The 24,787-nt window shown below is 39.1% G+C and overlaps 3 protein-coding genes across 4 annotated transcripts; 2 read left to right on the top strand and 1 right to left on the bottom strand.

The window, feature by feature from the left end:
* Window positions 1-23: 23 nt before the first annotated feature.
* LOC125968962 (prostaglandin D2 receptor 2) lies at window positions 24-7,613 on the bottom strand. 2 transcript variants are annotated; one of them, XM_049720555.2, is made up of 3 exons: window positions 7,460-7,613; window positions 5,493-5,551; window positions 24-3,536 (listed from the first exon to the last, which is right to left on the bottom strand). In XM_049720555.2, the coding sequence occupies exons 2-3, from the start codon at window positions 5,519-5,521 to the stop codon at window positions 2,234-2,236; spliced, it is 1,332 nt and encodes a 443-aa protein (XP_049576512.1). In that variant the 5' UTR covers window positions 5,522-5,551; window positions 7,460-7,613; the 3' UTR covers window positions 24-2,233. The 2 variants fall into 2 exon arrangements, with proteins under 2 accessions (XP_049576512.1, XP_049576514.1); XM_049720557.2 differs by having other exon boundaries at window positions 5,509-5,551; window positions 7,460-7,555.
* A 1,557-nt stretch (window positions 7,614-9,170) lies between these two features.
* Window positions 9,171-20,050, top strand: vwa11 (von Willebrand factor A domain containing 11). Its single transcript, XM_049720545.2, has 18 exons — window positions 9,171-9,269; window positions 9,789-9,976; window positions 10,434-10,570; window positions 10,661-10,805; window positions 11,009-11,102; window positions 11,674-11,802; window positions 12,630-12,816; window positions 12,976-13,145; window positions 13,300-13,412; window positions 13,547-13,663; window positions 13,740-13,913; window positions 14,031-14,163; window positions 14,307-14,459; window positions 14,575-14,667; window positions 14,808-15,073; window positions 17,592-17,725; window positions 19,103-19,262; window positions 19,400-20,050. The coding sequence occupies exons 2-18, from the start codon at window positions 9,794-9,796 to the stop codon at window positions 19,817-19,819; spliced, it is 2,808 nt and encodes a 935-aa protein (XP_049576502.1). The 5' UTR covers window positions 9,171-9,269; window positions 9,789-9,793; the 3' UTR covers window positions 19,820-20,050.
* A 401-nt stretch (window positions 20,051-20,451) lies between these two features.
* LOC125968958 (zinc finger protein with KRAB and SCAN domains 1) lies at window positions 20,452-24,113 on the top strand. The gene is made up of 4 exons (XM_049720550.2): window positions 20,452-21,090; window positions 21,166-21,284; window positions 22,008-22,059; window positions 22,824-24,113. The coding sequence occupies exons 1-4, from the start codon at window positions 20,796-20,798 to the stop codon at window positions 23,906-23,908; spliced, it is 1,551 nt and encodes a 516-aa protein (XP_049576507.1). The 5' UTR covers window positions 20,452-20,795; the 3' UTR covers window positions 23,909-24,113.
* Window positions 24,114-24,787: the final 674 nt, after the last annotated feature.

Raw genomic sequence — 24,787 nt, 5'->3', positions numbered from 1 at the left:
TCATTGATATTGCTTTTCACGAATGCATTCCAAAACATATATTTAACAGAATAAAGAACATGATTTGACATGTTTTGAGTATGACAATGCAGCAATAGTAATCGACACAAACCATGAGTACACACACATGGACAAGCATCTGTCCGGTCAAGCTGCTCAACTTGATTTGATTTTACAATTCTAACAATGTGATACACACACAATGCCATATATTTAGTTTGGTAACAGCAATAAGCCTTAAAATATGTCGAATTCAAGTAAGAAGGGGAGTATAGGATTTCTGGTGGCCAAAAGAAAATCACAAACATGGAACACAGATTTAATGCTCTACCCAGCATCTGTCAACTACAAGCACAGTATTAGTGCATTAAACCCGTTCAAGCAATTCTTCCAATCTCCTGCCACCTTGTCACTGATTCTTCTCACATCTTTCGGTTCAGACTACCACTGTTTTGACTAATACTTTGTAGGCATACAGTTTGACAGTTTGAGTGTAAAATCCTATCTGATCAGTTTAAATCATTGATTTTTATTGTGTTAATGCCAAGATCAAGCCATATGTTCTCTGAATTTACTCCTTCTGATTTTCACGTTTGGTTCCATTTCTAAGAACAAGACTCAATTTGCTTCATCCACTCAAATGCCAGACTATTGCTGTACATGCTCGGGTTTGTTCTGGAGAAGAAAACAATGGAAGAGTAACGTCCCAACTGCCGAGAGATTATCTGTTGAATGGCTGAGATAGAAAGGGAGCTGTGTATGTAGGTCTGACTCTTTTCTTTTAATCCCGTTCTGTTTTTGTATTCATGATCTTTTCTCTTTAATATTCCCTCCAAATTACAACTACCTCCATGGTAATCCTACATTGGTTTGACCCACATTACATCCTGTGTGTGTCTAAATGTGACGGAACCAGACAATTTGGGTGTTGGTTGTGAGACAATCAATCAAAATTAGTGTCTCATACAGTATGATCAAATCTAATCTTCCAGAAAGGTGGTCAAATGTTCAGCACTGCAGATTTATAATGATCCTGGATTAGGGGACCTGAAAAGCATAATCCTACTCTAACATGTTTCATGTTAATGAATGGGATGACAGACTGCCCACTAGTGATTAACAATCATGTTGTCATTCAGAATCTCTGTTGTGGTTGTTTTGCAATATTACTTGCCAAATGCAAGAAATATATATTTTATCCTTAATTTGGAATTCAATGAAACCCTGCAAAAATTCTCTTAAAAGGAGGCAATCAAATTGATCCATTTTTAAAATGTTTTTTCATACGTATGTCACAGTATTTGACAATTACAATGACGATGGGGATTAAAAAACAGAAGACAATTACTTTCAAATCCTTTTCAGTTTAAATTCAGTTGACTATGCAGCAAAGAGGAGATAATTAATGCTCAAACTGATAAACTTTATGTGTGTGTGAGTGTGTGTGTTTCCAAATATTCACTTATTTTGAATTTAAAACCTGAAACACAATCCAAAATATATCAGACAGGTGCACATTTACTACATTTACATCAATTTCCCTGTCAAAACACTCAATACGCATTTTGAAATTAAGAACACAAATTGTTTAAGCTTTGTAGGTGGAATTCTTTCCCATTCTTGCTTGATGTACAGCTTCAGTTGCTCAATAGTTCAGGGTCTCCGCTGATGTACTTTGTAACAGTTGCAGTTGTAATGTGTCATGGTAATGTCATGCTGAAATAAGCAGGGATGTCCCGGGAAAATATATTGCATGGATGGCAGCATATGTTGCTCCAAAACATGTATGCAGGGTTAATGATGCTTTCAAATAAGTGCAAGTGAAATATACCATGCTCATAACACATACTGGCCATTGAACTTTGGTCCTGAGGATACAATGTCCATCATTTTTAAAAACAATTTGAAATGTGAACTCGTCTAACCACAGCATATTTATCCGCTGAGAGTGAGTCTATCACCGATGAGTTCAAGCCCACATACGCCGATGACGTTTCGAGGCATTGTTGATGCAAGGTTTTTGCTTTGCACGGTAGTTTTTATTTACATTTGTGAAGTGCAAAAATGATTCAACCATATTAATATGAGTAAGAATGCAAACTGTTTTTGTAGAGATATGTCAAATGGGACGACTCTCATTCATGAAACGGATGACTAAAGCCTTGCACCGATTCAGACATGTTGTACATCATTGCTTGAGTCGCAATGCTTTATGGACATCACTGAGGCTATATTATTTGTTAGTATTATCCGATTTTGGTGGAAGGCCAGGTAAAGGAGTCGTTGGTGATCGTGAGGTGGTATAGCAGGAACCTCGACTGCATTTTGGCCACGTATGAGCTTGTACACCGAATGTTGGAGACAATCGTTTTCCTCCTCCCTCCTCTACGAGTCCATCAAAGACAGCTACCAAGCTTTGTCTTATCCTCACACAAAAGTGCGGGCAGCTAAAGGCGTACAGAATGGGATTCAGCACTGAATTAAAGAAGGCAATGGTTGTGGCGAGATGCAATCCCACCTCCACCACTTTAAGGTTTTCCTGGTAGTATAGGGCTGACACCTCAATCATGCAGAAGATGTGATAGGGAGCCCAGCATAGGGCAAATACTGAAATCACTGATGTCACCATCTTTGTGAAGCTCTGGTTGTGATGGTTGAGACGAAAAGATGCGCCTGGGGACAAGGGTGGAGGTATCAAGGATGATCGAGGAAAAGCAAGTGGCCTTGGAGCTCCCGACGGGCCATTATTGTTTGATCCAATTAACGCCTTATTTAACTTGATGCTCTGTTGCATCCTCTTCCGACTCCTTTTCCTCAGGCTGAGTCCAATTTGGATGTAACTTCCCGCAATCACCATGAGGGGAATCAGGAATGCCAGCAACAGTTTGGAGACAGCTGTGGCTGTTTGCCTCACTTCACAGTCTCTCTCAAGTGTGGCTTCCGATGTTTGATGCAGGGCAAAATTATGGTAGCAAAGTTTCCTTTTATCCGCAGTCTCGGTCACTGAGCGAAATAGGAAGTAAGGAAATGTATTAATTGCTGCCCACAGCCAAGCCACCAAACACACCTTCCACGCTTGCGCCACCGATCGATGATTCTGGCACCACACCGGTTTGATTACTAGAAGGCATCGGTCCATTGAAATGGCTGCTAGCAGGAAGGCGGACACAAACATGTTCAAGAAAAAGATGGATGCTTGTATTTTGCAGAGAGTGTTGCCAAGCTCCCAACTGTGGGAGGAGGCCAGGTAGAGAGTGAAGAGTGGAAGTGTCAGTGTGGCCATGAAGTCAGACATGGCCAAATTGAGCACCCAGACAGCGGTCACTGTACGACGCTGCAGACGGAAACCCACCACCCAAAGGATCAGGGCGTTCTCTAAAATGCCAAAACAGGAGAGCAGGCCGTGGAAGCAAACAACGATCCAATTGGTCTTTGTCTGGTTGTTCAGGGCATGCTCCTGCATGATCTGCAGCAGGGGACAAAAATGTTGGTCCCCCGAGGCATTGGAGGTGATGGTTGTGTTGGACATTGGTGCTCTGAAAGAAAGAAGACAGACCGGTCAGAGTTAATGACTATAAAAATAGACTTACATATTTACACATGCTACTTTTTGCATACAGTCACTTTTCTATTTGCCCTCAATTACTTTTGGCAGGGTAATGGTATGTTCTAATTCGCTGTGTTTGGCAGTATTCATGTGACCATAGTCTTTTATTTGTCTGCTACATTTACCAGGTTTGGGAATCTCACAGTAACAATTCAATTGATAATGTGTCACAGTTCTATCGTCTGATTTCTATGCAGGCATTATGGATTTAAGTCTCAATGATGGTGTGAGTGTGAATGATTGCTTGTCACTCAGGGTCATATTCTGCCATGTGCATAAGGGTGGGGAAATCCCACAGTCACTCACATTTGAGGCAGTATAGATTCTCCCATCAATTTACAGTAAGTCTGTCACTTTCTGTCATATTACCTCATCAACGTAAGCACATTTCCTCTTAGTAGATGCTAAGAGACTGTGGTAAGTTACGTCATACTGGGAAATCGCACAGTCGCTCACATTTCAGGAGGAACTGATAGAGGCAACAACAGGCTGAATAATTGTACGGTATGCTAACATTACATGACACATAAACAACCAACTGAGAACGTGCCTCATGTAACATACTAAGTTATTCAGATAATTATAGCATAAAAAACATGCTAATAAGTTTATCAAACCATCCGCGTCATTCCAAAGGATTAAATTCAACGGAATCGTCATCCTCTATAAACAATTCTGCTAACTCCGGAAATAGAAGATGCGGTGCTTCCTCTTCTACGTCGCTTATGTCAGACTCATCGACAGTTGCAGTTACAATTATTCCACAGGCCTAGAGCGCCCTCTTGCCGCTTAGTGTGAAAATAACATGTGAAATGATATAATGTGTTAATAATTTCACACATAAGTCGCTCCCGAGTATAAGTCGCACCTCCGACCAAACTATGAAAAAAACTGCAACTTATAGTCCGGAAAACACGGTATATGTTATTTGCTCATTTGATTATGTTTTCATACTGGTCTGTCAAAACATGTCCAAATAAAAAAATAACAGTTGCTCTGTGGAGCAAAAACAAAACAAAACACTGTGGTCTGCTGATATAGTAGAGATCAGTTGGGAGACCCCCTTATTTTATTGAAGGCTTTCCAAACATGCATTTAATCATAAGCAGGGTATACTGATTAAATTGCTTTTAACTAGACTCACTATTCTGTCCTACTGTCATTGGTCCAAATAATGTAATTTCAAGTTCCTGAAAAATGTTGTGATTGTTTATTTTGTAAAACACCCTAAATTACAGCTGAACAGCTCCAGCTCAATTCCATCTTTTTTTCATTTTTTATTTATGTATGTGGTGTTGTATGAAGGCACCAGAATCAATATCTTAAATACCTCCGAGCATAACTGTATGAGCTCTCAGTGTGTTGCACTGTAATTATTAAAGTTATTGTAGTACAGTGACACGTCGACAAAAATGTGTTCCACAGCTTTTCTGTCGCATTAGTATTGAAACAACCACCAGAAGAACAACAACAAGAAGCCATTAGGACTGTGTTTCTGCTCTGATTCAAATGCGTCAAAGCCTGTTTTTGTGTTGACGAACCACATACCTGACTTGGTATGTGGTTACTCTGTTTCGATGAACAATGATCTTTGTAAATGCTAAACAATGCTGCACTAGCAACTCACTTTAATGTTCTCCTTTTATGGCTTTATTTTTTTTCAAAATCACTTTTTTCACTCTGTTAACATAAAAGTAATGGAAGTCAACGCGATGTTATGTATAGGAGGAATTGTGAATGACTCACGTGTGGCACATTGGCTGTGAAGTCCAACTGCAGGATTTTTTTATTTAAATATTTTTTGGAGAGGGTTACAGAAGCAATGATCCTTTTGTCTACTCTAATGAATGATAAAGAACAGTAGTCGGTAAAGAAAATAACTTGCCTGGCACGGTTTCTACCTTTGTGTTGCATCAATGAAACGCCACTTGCAGAAATCACCAGCTGAAAAAAAAAAAAGATTCCATTGTTGACCAATGTTCCGGGGGGAAATTTTATGCAGTTATTGGAAATTAGTGAGTTTATATAATAGCATGCTCATCCAATCACGGTATTTAAGTGAAGCTGTACTGTCTATTTTACCCAATGTTTAAAACTGGCATAGCAATCACAGATTTAGTTTCTGCCTTGAAATTAGACATAATATATTACCGTAATTTCCGGACTATAAGTCGCGCTTTTTTTCATAGTTTGGGTGGGGGGGCGACTTATACTCAGGAGCGACTTATATATGTTTTTTTTTCACAAATTTTTACTTGATCATTAAGACATCACTTACTTACAAGTATAGTTGACCACTTCCCATGTTAATTTTAGTATAGTTGATCACTTCACATGCTTTTATATCTTTATCTTGAACATATTCAAAACATAAAAAATAGAGAAAACATCAAATAAAGCAATTAACACTTTAAAGCACCATATCCAAGTCCCCTGTCTGCTGCATGTACACTTGCTCTATTTTTGCTCCTCTTATATTTATTATTATTATTTATTATTATTTGGCCCGTTCTCAGCTCTTTGTTTGTGTTCGTCACGTTAGCATGCCTATTGTTTAGCCTGTTGTTGCTATTTAATGAATTGGAGTGACACCGATGGTTTTATAAACATGTTATTCATGTAATAGTTGTGCTTAATCACTCTATATGTTACGTCAGGCCCGTTCTCAGCTCTTTGTTTGTATTTGTCACATTAGCATACCTATCGTTTAGCCTGTTGTTGCTATTGTTTAGCCTGTTGTTGCTATTTCATGACTGTTTTTGGTGTGGGATTTTGTCCTATAAATTGCCCCCCAAAATGCGACTTATACTCCGGAGCGACTTATATATGGCTTTTTCACTTTTTGGGGCATTTTATGGCTGGTGCGACTTATACTCCGGAGCGACTTATAGTCCGGAAAATACGGTAAGTTACGATAGGTTCGTTGAATTCTTATAGACATGATTAGCCATGCACGGAATCTCATTATCAAATTTTATGATCGCATTAAATTAGCCGAAAGCAACTGCCTTGTTGCCTTTGGACTTTAGGAAAAATGTCCATGTGGTAAATTAAGCAAATATCTAGATAAAATATATAAATACAAATATATAATGAAAATATAGAATTTAAACAGTATTTATATGATAAAGGTATCTAAATATTGTCTTAGAGAAACTTTAATGGCCTTATTTTCATGCCCAGTGCAAGCCAGTCGTGAGTTATGGCCAAAATTTGCACAGTGGCAGGCTGCACAAAGTTTTGATATGTTTGTAGATTGAAGTGCATTCTGGTACAAAATAAAATGGCATTTTACGCCGCTGTCGGCGTGATCATAGAGGTTTGCTGTTTTCGGAGGTTTGCTGATAGTGCTTGCCATGCTAGAAATAGAAATGGATCCCTCCAATGATTCAGAAAGTTCACTGTTATCCTATTTATGTATAAAATACAATCACATCCACCAAACACGTCCACACAACTCACCATAACAGCGTTTGAATACCTGTTCGAAACTGAAATATGATTCTTGCAGATGTTAAGAACTAAACTACAAAATAAGTGCACCGAGGCTTGTGTCAGCATGAAAATCAGGATACCCCGGTTTTACGCTCAAGCGCACGTAATCTGGATATAGAGGCCTAAATGTTCAGGACCTAACATTTAATTTAAAACGAAGTTTGAAATACATCACCTTAACTTTAGTTTAGCTTCATTAGACTATACATATGTTCATAATAATATCCATTTCACTGAAATAAAGGCCTTGAATTCCATTGAATAGGAATTAAAATACCATTAAGTGATGGAGCTGACTTCACAGCTACATGCCACAATTTGAGAGACCAAACGCATCTAGTAGTTCGTCATACTCACCTAGACTTTATATCTGAGGGAGGCATCTATTTGTTTCCTTCCTACTTACTATCACAAGTGCGTATCTCATCCTGTTCTGTCACTCCAGCCTGCACACAAGAACAAAACCTTGCTTGCCCCTCCCTAAATGCAGATGGGGGAAGGTTTTAAAATAAGACAGGGTGTAACTTAACACAAAGGCCTATTTGCTTTATAACTTTATTAAATTCCATAAAACTGCAAGGATTTGGACACAGATTACAATGTGATACCTGCAGTTGCATTGTCAATACTGGCACATACTTCTCTGCTGCTACCTAGTGGCATACCTAATATAAAGCTATTCACATATACTCATTTTCCGCGGTTTATCTTGTTGAGGGTGGTGGCCAGTGGAGTCTATCTCAAAAGACTCCAGGCCAAATAACTACACACTCAGTTGGTCCTGAGTCAATAACAGGGCACCACTTATACAAAATAAATTCTTGGGATATTTGATTGTGTCAAAAATAATGACTGGGGGCTTGACAGGCTTGACATAAGTAATTATTGATTTTACCAATATAGTTTAGACAGGTGAAGTGACTTATGACTTCACAAACGTTCTGCTTGATGGACAAACAAAATCCTGCCCAATCAAAATCTTGTTGAAAGTTGTCACAGACATGGGGAGACAAATGGCAACTAGTACCTTTCCACTTACTGCACTTTAGCATCCCTGTACAAATCAAATATTTTATTTTTATCAATACTGTGAAATAAGTCCAACATTGTATTGTTGTCAGTATTTTTTTTAAATTTGTGTTTAAAAAGTGTGTGGAGTGTGCACGACGTTTAAATTGTCAGCATAGAATACAGAAAAGAATACAAACATGATGACGTAAGCCTTTGAGATTATGCTATACAGTCTTACATAATCACACTGCAACTCTTTAATTGTGTTCTTAGGTACTTTCCATAAGAGTGGAAATTTCCTTGTTTGGTCTATTGTCTTTGACACACCTAATTATAATGTTACAGCCACACTTGTCAGGTGATATAAAAATAGATCATGACATCAAATAGGAAGTTAAAGATGAAAAAAAAAAGAAGATAAGATGAATCCCTTCGAGAACATGTATTGCTTTTATGACTACGGGGAATCAGGTCACCATTTGTTATATAAAAGAGTATATTGTGTTCTAATTCTTTGTTCAGAAATGTGGAGAAAAATGTTTCGTCAGAGTCAGTGATGTTATCATGAATCTACAGTAAATGACAATTTAGCTTGAGACATGTTCAAAACATATTGTAGTAAGTTCTCAAAAAGAGTCGACAGGTTTAATGTATCATGTTATACATAGTTGAATGTTAATTCAAGATTCAAGAATCAAGATTCAAGAGTTTTTATTCGCCATGTGTGAGCGTGCCAAACAAGGAATTGGACTTCGGTAAATCACAGCCTCTGTGATTAATGTTTTGATATGTGATCGTTGTACGGAATAAAAACGAGTCAATGCAATTTATACTTCCGGGCTACCACATTTAACGTGAATTTTTCTAACCTATACTTTTTTTTAGATCCAGCACTAGCACTGCTTTTGCAAGGATTAAAATGCTGTTTTGACAGTGTTTATAATTGTGCTTGTAGAAACAAACAACACATTTCATTGAATCATTCAGTCTCTCAAATGCATATTCCTTTTTATTACCATTTTTTTTGGATAATGATTCACTTATCCATACTTTTTCAACATTAAGCTCCACCTCCCCACCATATAATACATATTTGATGATGGTGTTGCAATCTTAACTTTGGAGTCATTCAAGCCAGCAAAGTTTACATGCCAAGGTACAGTTTTTTTTTCTTTGTTCCGTTTAATTTGACAACTAAACAATTTAGAATTATACAAAAACATTTGATGATATCTAATCAATAATAATTTATGTAATGTATTTTACAATTTATTTAATTTATTTATCTACTGCTGTAGAAGGATTCAGTGTTGAACATTTCTGTTTGTTTCCTGTAGATATAATTTATGACCCAAAATAAAGGTTTGGTTTCCGACCTTATTTCTTCCCATTTGCTAAAGATTGTTGTTATTTTTCCTGATTGATTCACTTGATTGTCATTAATTATAAATATGGTCCAAACGTGCGAGAATTGTACTGATTACTTGGGGCTTTCTCTCGAGATTAAATATACATGAACACAAAATAGACAACACCACAAACCATACAAATTTTGTTGAGTGTGGCACTTGAGATGATGTAACAAATGTGTGTCCTGACCCAGAAGCTCTTACATTTTATTGTCGGCACAATTACGTTTTATTGTCATCATAATTCTTTTTTGTTTCCTTTCCAGAGATAATGATGTTAAGGTTGGGCTTCACCCTTCTGGCCTTGGTCCTATCTGGGCCAACTGTGGCCTTTGTCCCCATCGGGGGTGGGGTGTCCACACACGTCAGTATTACTGGAACATCCCTGCTGCAAAAAGTGACAGAAACATGTCGAGCTGTGGCCCAGGCTGCTGGTCATGAGTTCACTCCCACGGTAGGATAGAAGCTGTATGGACTTGGCACACAGCACACGTTTGTCATTTTGGTAACAATGATTGAGGAAAAGACAAAGTCAACAGAACAGACCCAACTGAGAAAATATCAAATGTATAAAAATACATATTAAAATACACTTTTCCCCCACTTTTCAAACAAAGGATTAGGATTATAAAAATAGACTAAAATAGACTATGGTTGCTGTACGGTCTGAGGGTGAGCGAGCTGACCTACTGATAAACCACGTCGAATCAAATTGTAACCCCACTTAATTGTATCGATGATTCCTATTTAAAATACATATTCCTATAATCTTATCTCAACCCATGTAAAGAGAATTAATTGCATATTTGTTTTTGTTTTTTATTGGTAATTGAAAATGGAAAGAAGAATTGTTGCTGCCCTTCATGGAGTTTTCCAATCTTTGACAGCCGGCCATTTACCTCTGATTGCAGGGTTCTTCTCCTGGGGAGCTGGTCCAGGCCTGTCTTGGCCCTACAGCTACAGGTGAGGTGTCAGGAGTGAAGTTTAACTCTGCTCTACAAGAGATTTACATCCAAAATGGAATTGTGGATCGAAATTTCGTCAATAGGTAGGTTTGAGTAGACTGAAACATTTCATTTTTGATCCTTTTCAATTACAAATATTGAAACTGATGAATATGAGGTCCAAATGCTTTCAGTGCTCCACATCATTTCAATTCAGAGGCCTTTTTGGAGGGACGTAGTCTTATAACAAAGGGAATGGCATCCATTAAGGCTAATATTCGCAGTGGGAACTTCAAGGCTGCCAGAGAAACATTGGGTAGAGTCCTTCATACACTACAGGTGAGTAGAGTGGAGTACATGTTATATGTTTTATTTATGTGTGTGTTTTATAGACTCTTGAGAAGTTGGAGTAAAGTAATCAATTTGAAAGTCTGTTGGGTGGATGGATGTTGAGAAATGAAATACAGTGTACATAACATTACTAACTGTTATCTCACACTTAAAATGAAAAGGAATTAATGCGCTTTACAATGTTCTGACAGGACTTCTATAGCCACAGTAACTGGGTGGAGTTGGGCAACACAGAACCATATGTCACTCTCATACGTCCTGACCTTCCTTTGGAAAACCTGGCAGGTAGGAATGTGTGATTGTGTGCACACGTGGGTTTTAAAACTGCAGTCATAAATACTTGAAAATGATTTTATTCAGTACTGGGTTGGGTAGGAAATCATAATGATTACACTATGCAAACAAGTTGGGTAGATTACTCAGCTGGGAAAAGAATAACAAAAGTGACACATATAAGTGTGGGAGTGTGGATATGCTGATAAACACGTAAAAAAAAATGAGGCAAGAATAATCCTCCTCTCCAAAACTATTAAAAACGTATATTCAAATATTGAAAGTTAAAATTGAAAAATAATCTGCAAAAATTTAAATCAGCGAGAATGTGGGGGTCAAGTTTACATGAAATATAACGACATGGAATGTATGCTAACAGTTAACTAAGGACATTAAAGTGACTCAACGAAAAATGTTTTAGAAATAAAGTAAATAAATAACTAAACTACAACAAACCATTTTCCTTCATCATCGTCATTCAATTTTATGACTTCTATTTTAGTCTGCTTTTGGTCCTTATACTCTGTCTTGACACTGGCTTTAATTATAAGGTGTAAAATTGGTTTCCGTTCTTCCTTTGTAGATATTGACACTCCCACCTGCAGTGACTGTGCCACAGGAACATGTCCCAACCCAATCCTTCCAAACATCCTGAATGGGAAAAAGCTAACTTCTGGCTACATGGGCATCATTTCTGCTGCCAAGCCACAAGGTATCACCATCCATCACATATTTTTAATACCAAAACATATTTAACCCAAACTGCTCCGGTTTCCTCCCACATTCCAAAAACATGCTTGGTAGGCCGATTGAAGACTCCAAATTGTCCCTAGGTGTGAGTGTGTGTGCGATTGGTTGTCTGTCTCTGTGTGCCCTGCGATTGGCTGGCAACCAGTTCAGGGTGTCCCCCGCCTACTGCCCGATGACGGCTGGGATAGGCTCCAGCACGCCCGCGACCCCCGTGGGGACTAAGCGGTTCAGAAAATGGATGGATGGATGGATGGATGTTCAATCTATATATCTGCTTTGTATTATAATTTACCACAATGTAAACATTTAAAAATAATATCAAAGAGCAAAGAACAACATTATAACAATATGTTTTAACCATAATTAAAGAATTATTTTTTTTCATCCAAAGACAACCATATAGTAAACCTACAATTGCACCCAAACAGTACCAAATGCAAAACATGTACAAGACCTATGAGAAAGGTATTTTAAAAGACAACTGGCCTTTTAAAGCTACTATAGCTCAAGACTTGTTGAAAATGTGTATAAATGTAAAAAAGGAATGGACAAATGAATAAACAAGTACGTATTGGATGTTTTTTTTAATTGATATACTGAAATCGCTAATTAGGGACTTAATGCCAGATGAGCTGCCTGACACTTAAGTCATTATCAATATACTTTACCATACCTGATTATTCCCAGTCAAGAAACAGACACCAGCGTGTGACAAACAACACAACAAGCAGTTTCCATTATAGTGCAGTTCAATTTTTTTTTTTTTTTTTTGTCCTTTACATTTTCCAGGTAAATGTAGCCATGGGGGTGAAGGTGATCTCTCAAGCACAGCAGTTCCTCGAGGAGGAATCAGCAAGGATGAGCGTCGCTCTGACAACGTGGCCTTCCACAATGCAGCTGTGAATGCAGCCACAGCCGCCAGTCTCCAGCTACTGGAAGACATCCGCTTGACTGTGGGGAACAACGACTTTCTAAGGTGAATGGATAACAAAAAGAAAAAAAAACCCTGCTTCCTCTGTATGGTGTCAACAAGCCAAGATATGTTGCGCTGTCTGTTTCTGCATGTCAAATGTAAAACTATTTCTTTCTTTTTGTTTGCTTTGTTGACCGTACGAGTTCAATTTCTTTATCACAGATTGATGGGGATCGCCCGTTCTTCTGTGGTGGTGTTTGTCATTGATAATACTGCCAGTATGTCAGATGACATCGTGGTAGCCAAAAACACTGTGTACAAACTTATTGACACCAAAAAAGGAACGCAAGATGAGCCATCAGAGTACATTTTGGTAACCTTCAATGACCCACGTAAGAGTGCTACTTATGTTTTTAAACACTGATACTGCATTTTCGGCAATCGCTGTTTAGTAAAAATGTGTCAACACAAATACAGTTTATAAAGTGTGCTTACATGTGAATAAGAAGTTGATATTGATTATACATTCTTATGCTTTTTATATAGATTTTGGACCTTTATTTAGGACAACGGACCCTGATCAAATGAAAGCAAAAATTTCAAAGATAAAAGTGTCAGGAGGTGGTGACTTCCCTGAGATGTGCTTATCAGGACTTCAGGTGCTAAATTGGCTTATATGTTGAAAGGAATTTGCAAACTAAAATACATAGTAATGGTACTTGCAGTATATAAATTGCATCCTGCAGAGTAGGATGAGTTAAACAGTCTCTTTTTTCACTTTTGATGTCACCAGTTGGCTCTCACCGGTTCTCCTGCTTCCTCCCACATCTATATTTTCACGGATGCTCCAGCTAAAGACATCCATCTGAAAGATACCATTGTGGCTCTCATCAGAACCACCAAGTCAACGGTGAATGCTGACTTTCAATTGCACCTCATGAACATTTGCTACGCTTATTTTAACTGAATATCCCTGATCTCGGCAGGTGTCATTCTATATCACTCGGATAACTACACGCCGCCGCCGTTCTGTTCGGGCTCCTTCCTTTATTGACTACAAAGACCTGGCTCTGGCTTCAGGAGGCCAGGCCATAGAGGTGTCCAAAAGTCAGTTGGCTCAAGCCACAGACGTCATCCTTGATACCTCCACTTCAGCTTTGGTATTAAAATAGATTAAATTCAATCATCTGAGGCATTCAACATTTGCTATGTGATTGTTTTAGGGAATCTGTGGAGAAAGTAAAAAATTAAGCCTTTTTTTCCTCTGCTGATCTCAGGTGACAGTTTTTCAGAGCACAAGGGATCTTGGGAAACCAGAGACCTTCTCTTTTATGCTAGAGGAATCCCTACAAAATATCACCATCTACATTACAGGATCATCCCTGTCTTTTACATTGACCAACCCTGCAGGTGTTAAGCACAGTGAAGACTCCGCTGCATGGGCAGTGCCAAACTATGGCACATGCCACACATTTTCCCTCTTGGTTATTTGTTTTGAGGAGTTACATAATCTTACAAATGATTAAATAATAATGCATTCTTACATATTCCAGGTGTGAACCAAAGTGATACACAAACCACTGGTGTGCTGGCATCCATAAAGGCAGTGGGCAATCTGAGGAGAATTCTTCTTCATGCAGACAGTCAGCCAGGCTCCTGGAGAATCAGCGTTAACTCTAAACAACCATATACAATTAAAGTCACAGGTCAGTAATATGATATTAAATACATTTTTATTATACATTATCATTATATTATGACCAGACCATGACATGCGTTGTAGTCGGAAGAAACCGGGATTTAATTGTTCTTGTGTTTCAGGCCAAAGCACAATTACCTTTATCTATGACTTTGTGGAGAGCTTCAAGGGACCTCACCCAGGTTATGCCGTGCTCAGTGGGCTCCCACAAGCTGGTACAGTACATGTAGTACATCCTATAACTGCAATGATAAAGGCACATGATTGTGATTTAATCACCTATGGGGATTCAAGATTATTTTTCTCAAATGTGTGATGGTCAGAAGTGTCTTTTCTTGTTTGCTTCTCTTACTAGGCCAGCCAGCCACCTTGATCCTCACTGTTATGGGGAGAAAAGGTCCATCTTCCATCAGAGTAGAAAATGTTGGCCTGGTAGTGCCGCAAACTGGAGTTGAACGTAATGGTACAGTAACTGACATGGGCAGCGGTGACTTTTTGGTGACAGTTGATGAAGTACCTGCAGGGGAGTTTGTGGTGATTCTGAAAGGAACTGAGGTGTCAAGCGGTGCATTTCAGAGGCAATCCACTACTCAGATGTCTGTCTCCAAAGTGATTATCCAGGTCTGCCCCTTATCTACGTGCAAACCACAATTCTAATGAAGTTGGACAGGATGGGAGTGGACCCATACATGGTGACCTGGATCTCCAGCTACCTCACAGACAGGCCACAGTACGTCAGACTAAAAGACGCCATCTCTGACACTGTGGTCAGTAGCACTGGAGCCCCACAGGGCACAGTGCTGGCCCCTGTACTCTTCACCTTGTACACCTCAGACTTCTGTTACAACTCTGAGCTGTGTCACATACAGAAGTACGCGGATGACACAGCCATTGTCGGGTGTATCAGGGACAATAGAGAGGAGGAGTATAGGAGCCTGGTGGGGGATTTCGCCACCTGGTGCCGTGCCAACCAACTGGAGCTCAACATCTCCAAGACCAAGGAGTTGGTCATAGACTTTGGGAGGAACAGGCCTAAGCCTAGGCCCGTACTGTTGGAGGGGGCTGAGGTGGAGGCTGTGGACTCCTACAAGTACCTTGGGGTGTGGCTGGATAAAAAACTGGACTGGTCAACTCACACCAACCACCTTCACAGGAAGACACAGAGCAGGATGTACTTCCTGAGGAGACTACGTTCTTTTAACATCTGCAACAAACTCTTGGAGATGTTCTACCAGTCCGTGGTTGCCAGTGTCCTGTTTTACACCGTGGTGTGCTGGGGCAGCAGCACATCCAAGAAGGACACCTCCAGACTGGACAAACTGGTCAGGCGAGCCGGCTCTCTGATCGGCAAGAAGCTGGACTCTTTGGAGACGGTGGCAGAGGCAAGGACACTGAAAAAACTGTTGGACATTATAGGCAATGTCAGTCACCCTCTGCACTCTGTCATCACTAATCGGAGGAGCCGGATCAGTGGGAGACTGCTCCTCCCCAATTGTAGGACAAGCAGACTGAAGAACTCCTTTGTCCCCCAAGCCATCAAGCTATTCAACTCCTCACTGGGGAGGAGGTGACATGGACATGAACAGGGACATAACTGTACACATTCTCTTTTACATTTCATTGCTATCTCTTGCACTGTGTGTATTTCGGCATCTTCTGTATATCTTGATCTCTTGTGTTTTTCTTGTGTATCTTGTATTTTACTGCTACTGGACACAGAATTTCCCTGAAGGAGTAATCCCAAGGGATTAATAAAGTTGAGTCTAAGTCTAAGTCTAAGTCTAAGTAAAAAAATGCAATGATTTGAAAATTCTATTCAACCTATATTTAAACAAATACACTAGAAAAGACATGCAGGTTATGCATTGTTAAAAGGGATGAACATTATTGATTTTTTTAATGACTGCAACATGTTTAAAAAAAGGTGGAAGAGGTGAAACAAAAGGTTAGGAAAGCTGAGGGATCCTAAAAATAGATACGTATTTAGAAAAATCTACAGGTGGACAGGTCAACTGGAAACTTGGCTGGGTATTAAATAAGCTTCCCTGATAGGCGGCATTGTTCACAAGAAAGGCTGCAGTGTGCTTCACCACTATGTGAAGAGTTGTGTGAGTAAATAGTCTACCAGTTTAAGAACAACTTAACACAATTTAAAATGGAGTTTAGGGATTTTGTCATGGATCTAGTTTAACATCAAAAGATTTGAAATCTCTGCATGTCAGGGACAAGGCCAAAAATCAACAGAGAATGCCTGTGACCTTCCATCCTTAGGGCAGCAATTAAAAACCGGCACCATTGTGTAACAGACATTGCCATGATGGCAAAAGAATGCTTTAGAAAACCATTGTCAGCTAAGAGTTACACAATGTCATGAGTAATTTGCACAACTGTGTAGGAACCATCCCCAACAGCATGACATTGTAGTAAGACTGATTGGCCTAGTGTTATATTTTCCCAGTTCTTTATCTTTAATGCTCGCTATGCTAAGATATATCACCAGGAGGCTGCCTTCTCAGTTTAACTGCCTTCTCTGCGAGATTACGGAAGAAGGCCTAACCCTCACCTCCAAGATTCCTCCTCTTTTACTCTTAGCCGCAAACCTACTACCTAGCCTGTGTGATAGTGTGTGACCTTTTAGTCTTAATTGAAAATGAATTAATATGTAGTATGTGCAAAGTGTCAGAGAAGGAAAGCCAGTGAAAGCAGGAGAAGGGTCACAGAAAGATAATGGCATAGCTCAAACTACCTGTCTCATCACGAAGAGGCCTATTCTAAGACTGCCACCAGTGAAGCACAAAATATGACAATGGAAACCTCAGAATGTTGCACAACGGAAGCTGTAAATCAATCAAGAATGGGAAAGAATTACACCTACCAAGCTTCACTTAATGTCGCCAATTCCTAAATGCTTGTTGAGTGTTGTCAAAAGTAAAGGTGATGTAACCAAGCGTAAGCATGCCCCTTTCGGCATCAAGTTCAAAATGAGTTAATAATCGCCAATGTAGCATTTACAAACAGTTGTATTGTGCTTTTATAGATTTTACGCAACAGTCTCAACATCATTGGAATTGCCATTTTTTTCAAGACATGATACATTTTACTGTTCAGTATTGGTAAAGTGTTGATTCCTGAATTTTAGGCCACAGTGGACAGGAGTGTGGAGCCTGGGGAAAACTTCCCACTCCCTTTCAGCGTTATGACCCAGGGCCCAAGTGGTACATTTACCATCACTGCAAGAAATGACAAATACTTCCCAATGTCATATCCAAGCAGGTGAGCTTGTGGATGAAGATATTAGTCAAACTTAAATGCTGTTGTCACACATATGTAGGCATCAGTGTTGGTATATTACAAAACCAAAGGAGTTAATCACTGGGACTTTCATGTAGAAAAGGAATGGGCAACTTACGTGATGGAGCTTCCATCAGAGCTACTGGGGAAACATATTTGACCACGCACTTCATAACCAGGTGTACACTACCATTCAAAGGTCTGGGGTCACTTATTAATGTCCTTATTTTAAAAATAAATTAACTATTTTTCAATGAGGATAACATTAAACTGATCAGGAATACACTCTATACATTGCTAATGTGGTAAATGACGAGCTGCAAACGTCTAGTTTTTAATGCAATATCTGCATAGGTGTATAAAGGCCCGTTTCCAACAACCATCCAGTGTTCTAGTGGTCCATTATATTTGATAATTGTGTTGGAAGACTGATTGATGATTAGAAACCCTTGAGCAATTATGTTAGTTTTCACGGAAAACACTAAATTGCCTGGGTGACCCCGAACCTTTGAATGGTAAAGTCAATTCAAGTTGCATGTTGTTAACATGGCTGACTTGTGTGCTAGGCAATTACATACATCACAGTTAGTTCATCTGTGTTTGAAGAAGTTCCATACATTTTAGTGATGTTAAAAATGCCATAAAATCGCTCATGGCTGGCAGCATATCTGTACTTTTTCCTCTAATAGAGATTAATAGTTGGAAGTATTACTTAGTAATGTCTCCCATCCAGCGGTGAATGTTGTTACAACTTACAAATTATCTGGCGTTGTAAGGGAAGCTTTTTCATGTTACTGTGCTACACAGTACTCCAGACAAATTGGTACAAATCTAGCACTGTTTAGAGCACAGGTGTCAAAGTCAAGGCCTGGGGGCCAGATACGGACCGCCACATCATTTTATGTGGCCCGCAAAGACAAATTGTGCATCTAATTCGTGCGTCATTACTATTGCAAATTGTCTACTTTTAATATCTTTTTTTTTTTTTTTTTTTATATTTGACCAGTTTTTACTCGTTTGATTTGAAAACGAGTTATTTGTCAGTTTGTTTTGTAGCTTTTACTGTATATAATATGAGGTGCTCATACATTTATTTGGGTTGACAGTCATATTGGCCCTCCGAAAGAAGCTATGACTACAATGCGGCCCGTGAAAAAAAGAGGGTTTGACACCCCTGGTTTAGTATAAATAAAAAAAAGTTGGTAACTTAACTACTGCAAAGGCATTCAAGTTTGGAGGTTCCAGAGTCAACTGCAATGTATTTACATGAAAAAGCGGATAATCGCCTCACATTTTAAACAACTTATTTTGTTATTAGGGAAATGTTTTTAATGGACATTTTGCATCTTCTCTTGACAGTCTTAGCCTGACAACTGGAACATATACCAACGGAACTCTGACCATTACTGCGCCTTCTAACACAGCATCAGGAACTGATGCAACTTTGACTTTAGAAGCCAAATCATCCAATGGTGTTGACTCCAATTATGCTGTTCTGAGTTTGTCTATTGTAACTAAGGTAAGTGTTTTTTTTTCATTTTACACACATAGGTTTTTGTTATTTGTTGAGTGATTCTATACCTATGTACATCTCAAATATTATGTATTGCATTCTAGAAACAAATAAAACATTTCCCACTTCTCATTTGTTCTCAGATTACAGATTTTGTGCAGCCTGTGTGTGAGGTGGTCAGCGTATCGGCTGATCACTGTCCCCATGATTTGTCTCAATGTTCGTTTTTCGAGTGGGAGCTGTCTGCCAATCTTACTGATGGAAATGGAACAGGAATTGAGAGCATTTCCCTCCGCCAGGGGGATGGCACTCTATTCTACACCTCTCTGAGTGCCCCAAGTATACAGGCAAACTACAATGCCTCCTGCTGTTCACAGATTGTTGAGTTTGTCGCTATTGACGAAGTTGGCAATGTTGGCAAGTGTTATCACTCTATTGTACGATCTGGAGGCCGTCCTGCTGTAGGTCCATCAACACCTTTGTTGCTGTGCCTCTTGATGTTACGTAGCTTGGACTCTAAAAACTGGAAGCGCATAGATATGTGTTCTCTAACTGTCTCATAGAATATTGGACTAAAAACCTTGACTGAATAATGCACAATTTGATTGTTAAATACCGCAAGGATGTTTTAAATTTGGGAAACACCACGTGGATATATTTTGTACAGTTGGTATCCCTTTTAAAACACCCTTTCGGAAGAGGGTTAGGGCCATAGTATAGTGACTTTTTTCCCCTCAGAATGCCTACACCCATCATTTATCATGAAAAATAAATCTTACTATATATTGATGCTCCTCAAAGGCTTCTTTTTCAAGCATACTCGTATCAGCCTACATATGCCGTAAAAGAGCACATAAGAGTTTCAATAAGGCAATTAATATAATCAATATCTGCAATTCAGTGAATTAAATTTAGCCTGCAGGGAAGGGGAAACACGGCTATTTGTTGGATTGGAAAGAAGTGCCCCCCCATTCTATCACAAAAAAAACAGAACAAAAATCTTGCATCTACAAGTGGTGCCCTTCAATAGTTAACACAGTTCTCAAACTAGCTTTCTCGCCATTAAAATAGCAGCATTAATGTCGAGAGTGAGTTGTATGAATGTTAGAAAATTGAGTTCCAACTCATCAATAACGACAAGTGGGGTAGGGCAGCTAAAGGGTTTCACTCAATTTAAAACGCCTTTTGGATTATGTTTGGCTTAAAGCAGCCACCGTAGCACGTCACCTGTCTAGCTACAAAAAACATATCGCTGGAAGATTTACTAAATGTGTGCTATATAAACATATATTTTTGTTTGATTTGCTCCATCGTGCTGACCTGGGGAGATTTTCAGAGCGGGTGCTGTTATGATAACATGAATTGCACGAACACCGTGATTTGTTGGTCAATAGAATTCATTCGTTAGCATAAGCTTGCTAAGCTAAAGAAGAGAAGTATCCGCAGCTGGAAACGACCGTTTTTTTCCAATACGTACTTTCAATTTGAATTTTTTTATTTTTATTTTTTTTTTTAACGAAACGCATACTCGTTCCCGCCATGTCAGACTTTGACAACCTCGTTGTCACCTTCCAGACGCAGCTACTAGATGTGATGGAGACTGTGGTGAAAACAGCCATGTATAAGGTCACACAGCTGGTAGAGGACTGCTTTTTGGATGAAGTGAAGCGTAGGTACCAGGAATTAGAGACCTTAAGGATAAAGTTGGGATGCTCTGAGATGCAATTAAATAATCACAATGGGAAAGAAGTAAAAAAAGATGGCACCTGTGTTGATATTACAAATGATGACAATGGCAATACTTCAGAAGAAAGGCTTGGACAACTCTATGATGGTAAGAATTGATACAAAACAAGTTCCTGTAAATAAGGATTACAGAATTATGATTATTGAATGGTTTTACTTTCAGATGTTTTGATGTCTGGTGGTGGGGGAAAAGAAAGTGACTCTAGATGGACGGGCAGCCAGATCTGTGAAACAGAGGCAGATGGACCCCTAGCCAGTTTCATCGCAGTGGAGGACATACATGTGATTATCTCCCAGCAGACATGCAAAATATGAGTGCACTATATACACATTATTCAGGGTGTTCTAAAGGTTCACACGCATCATTTTTTTTTCTGTCACCTCTGGTATTTCTCAGACTGACATGAGGTCATTAGTATTTGATAGCACATGCCGTACGCCTATAATTGACATTTAAACAACATTGATTAATTGACGCAGAGCAAAATGTTTTCTTTATCGACTACAGTTCGGCACCAGTTTGAAATGCTTTGTAGCTGTTTCACTACTCTATAGTGCAGTACAATTTACACTACCTGTGGAAATGTTTTAGCGAAACGAATTTTCTTTAACAAACCATGGAGCTGAAAGCCTGCCTCCACGACCGCTGTTGATAACACAGTAGTCAGAGAGGAGACTCAATAACCTTGTTAAACTTCATAATATACCTGGAGCCTTGAAACAACATGTATTTTAATCAAGCTTTTGTGGATGCTAAGTTTCAATGTAGCCCCACAGACAGTCATTCCTTGGCTCTACTTTAATGATACAGTGCAAATGATACCTGAAATGAATTAGTAAAAAATAATGCACATATTGCCTCTTGAGGACCCCTGTAGATTAATTACACAGAAATTCCAACCATTTTGCTTTCCAAACATTTCTGTAAAATTATTAAAATGAATTGTGTGGCAAATGAAATTTAGCAACACGTTTAGAATTATTTTCTGTTTGCCCCTTTTTCAGAAAACTGAACATGCTGATGTGATGCCGGCTGTCAATGTGAAGGAAGAAGTCAGTAAGTTTTAACTATGCATCTTGGAGAATGAGATGTTTCACCAATGGAGCACGTTGTTGATAAAGTTCTGTCGCATGTAACATACACAGACCCACAGCTCTCAATATGAAGTGGTACGGTTATTCAGCACTTCAAATTTCATATTCATTAATATAAATACCTCTTAAAAACAGAACATTAACTTTGAAGAATGTTTGATACAGCTTCAGCATTAGTGAGCTCACTAAGGCTTGATTTACATTGCATGGTTCAAGTAACACAATTGCACATTATTGTATAACAATCACACTGGACACCTACGTGTTGCTAGTCTGTTTACTTCTGACATCTGAGCACATTACACGCAATGCCTTATGGGAATCGCTAAGCATGCTGGGAATAGTAGTCCTAACTACGACCACAATTATAGTATCATAACTAGGAAAAAACGCATGGAATCAGCCTCTTTCAAATGTGGACAAATATCAGATACAATATGTGCCATTTCAGTGGTGTGCCAACTAGATGAAGTAGACAAAATCCATATGTTGGTATCCATTTTAGTGGGTGGCCATCTTGCCACTTGTTAACTGCAAATCGCATCACAGTTGCCAGTCACGACCAATCATGGCTCACCAGTTTTCTTATCAGCTCATCAGCTTTAAGCTATGGTAATACTGTAAATGCTGAAATGATATATAACATTGTGTGTGTGTGTTTTTTTACTGAAAATAATCATACATTCTTGGTAAACTTCCAATTGAAATTATTTTTCTCATTCTCAGATGAAGAAGGATATGATTCTCACAGTCTAAGTGTGAGGATAGAAACAAACCCAGATGATGATCAGGAAACCGACACGGGCGATGTGTTTTTGAAGAATGACACAGAGAAAGACCTACAGATATCAAATGTATGCAACTTTCCTGAAGGCCTAGAGAGCTCGGACATGCCTACGGATCTGTCTGGGGAAATGCACACTGACTGGACGCAACATCATCACAGAGTTCGACCTGACTGGGAGTGCGATCCAGCCAAAAGCAATTGTTCTTTACAGCAAGCAAAGAATGAGCCATTAGACTCTGCTATAGAAGATAGTAGTTGTGTTAATACAAGCAGGGATCAACTTTCGATCTCTGATTCTTCCTCCATGCAAAATCCCAACTCACCAAACATTCCAATTACTAAGCAGGTGGTTTTTGTGGCTCCAAATGGTGGTGTTGACACTCGTATCATGAGTAACAAATCATCAACAAAGTCAGGAATTGCATCCTTCTCAAGTGCTGTCAAGCAAAATACAAATTCCCATAAAACCGTAATGCCAGACAGAATGAAGCTGCATTCTAAAAATACAGAACAGGACAGACTGAAACATGTAAGCCGGCCCTTGAAAAAACCTCTTCCCATACTGTCAAACAGCACTGCAGCTCCACCTGACAAAATTTCCCCCTCTTCTAAAGCTACGCCCCCGACTGCACTTTCATTCCAGCGAGATCACCTCGCAAACAAATTAACTACCACGTTATTGGTTAACAATAGAGCACAGCCTCCGTCTTCAAACTCCCATCATGCATATCTTTTATCCCCTCCAGAGTGTCACCTGGTTTTCAGGCACTCCCTGCGCTGTGGCCAGTGTGGGAAATGTTTCCCCCACCCTAGCAACCTTAAGGCTCACCTGCAGTCTCACTCAGGTGAGAGACCTTTTTGCTGCTCTTTGTGTGGCCGCAGCTTCACCAAGCTGAGCAATCTCAAAGCACATCGGAGAATCCACACTGGAGAACGACCCTATTGCTGTTTGGCATGCGGAAAACGGTTCACACAGAAATGTAACCTGAAACGCCATCAACGGATACATGTTGACGAGGGATAGTCTTAAAGAAAGTTTTTGTGTGCAGCCTGTGTTGGTGTTTGAAAGAGGACAAATGTTAAATATCTGTGTTAGAAAAGATATGTCAAATATTTATTCTGTGAATATACCAATTCTGCCATTTCCATAGACTATACTGTACAGTGCTGAAGATGTAACGCTAACCCGAAGACGTTGATAATTAAATTTTATCATGTGAACACAGCTACTAATGTGTTTTGCTGGTCAAAGTTGTGTTTAATACGTTTTGCTCTTACCAGCCTATCAGGGTGGAAAAATGCTGATGTCACCAAGGGCTAGAGCTGGTAGGACCAATCTGAAATTTAGATGGTCAGTAGCAGTTTGTGAGCGGCCCTGGGCAAATAATACTAACATGGCATCACGTAGATGTGAAAGTTATTCACAAGAACAGAAGTAACAGCTGAATGAGGCAATATTAACATTTTTATTGTTTTGCTGAATTAAAACAAGAAAAAAAAGACCATAATAATCAAGTCTTGCCCTCAAGTAAAGCAGCTATATCAAAGAGCAACACCACCATCAATCGGTGAGGTTTCTGTACTACCAGAGTGAAGGGTGACTGAAAATTCATTTTATTTTTCCCAGGAGGACTTTCTCCACAACATGCCACATGAGGGAATAAAAGGGCACCACTAATTCATATTTTAATTACAAGATAAGCTTTATTTAGTTCTGATTGTACTATTTTAATTCTTGTCTTTTATCATTTAGTACAGCACTTTCTTACAGCAATGGTTATGCAGTGGTGTATGAATATAGTTGAATTGAGGATTAACTAAATTATTATATGACATTTAAATTAAGAAAGACATTTCACTTTTTTAAAGACATCATTTTACAATTAGTCAAACTGGGGATCTA

The sequence above is a fragment of the Syngnathus scovelli genome, chromosome 5 (genome assembly GCF_024217435.2).
Source record: "Syngnathus scovelli strain Florida chromosome 5, RoL_Ssco_1.2, whole genome shotgun sequence".
Classification (NCBI taxonomy): Eukaryota; Metazoa; Chordata; class Actinopteri; order Syngnathiformes; family Syngnathidae; genus Syngnathus; species Syngnathus scovelli.
The sequence above is the reverse complement of the archived record's forward strand: the minus strand, read 5'-3'. Positions and strand labels throughout refer to the sequence as shown.

Bases quoted from the DNA above. Each gene is read 5' to 3' on its own strand.
- LOC125968958 (XM_049720550.2), top strand. From the start codon at position 20,796: ATGTCAGACTTTGACAACCTCGTTGTCACCTTCCAGACGCAGCTACTA. The intron at 21,091-21,165 runs GTAAGAATTGAT...TTTTACTTTCAG, and splicing joins GCTTGGACAACTCTATGATG to ATGTTTTGATGTCTGGTGGT. The intron at 22,060-22,823 runs GTAAGTTTTAAC...TCTCATTCTCAG, and splicing joins CAATGTGAAGGAAGAAGTCA to ATGAAGAAGGATATGATTCT.
- LOC125968962 (XM_049720555.2), bottom strand. From the start codon at position 5,521: ATGCAACACAAAGGTAGAAACCGTGCCAG. The intron at 3,537-5,492 runs GCAAGTTATTTT...TCTTTCTTTCAG, and splicing joins AAAGGTAGAAACCGTGCCAG to AGCACCAATGTCCAACACAA.
- vwa11 (XM_049720545.2), top strand. From the start codon at position 9,794: ATGATGTTAAGGTTGGGCTTCACCCTTCTGGCCTTGGTCCTATCTGGG. The intron at 13,664-13,739 runs GTGAATGCTGAC...TGATCTCGGCAG, and splicing joins TCAGAACCACCAAGTCAACG to GTGTCATTCTATATCACTCG. The intron at 14,460-14,574 runs GTCAGTAATATG...CTTGTGTTTCAG, and splicing joins ATATACAATTAAAGTCACAG to GCCAAAGCACAATTACCTTT.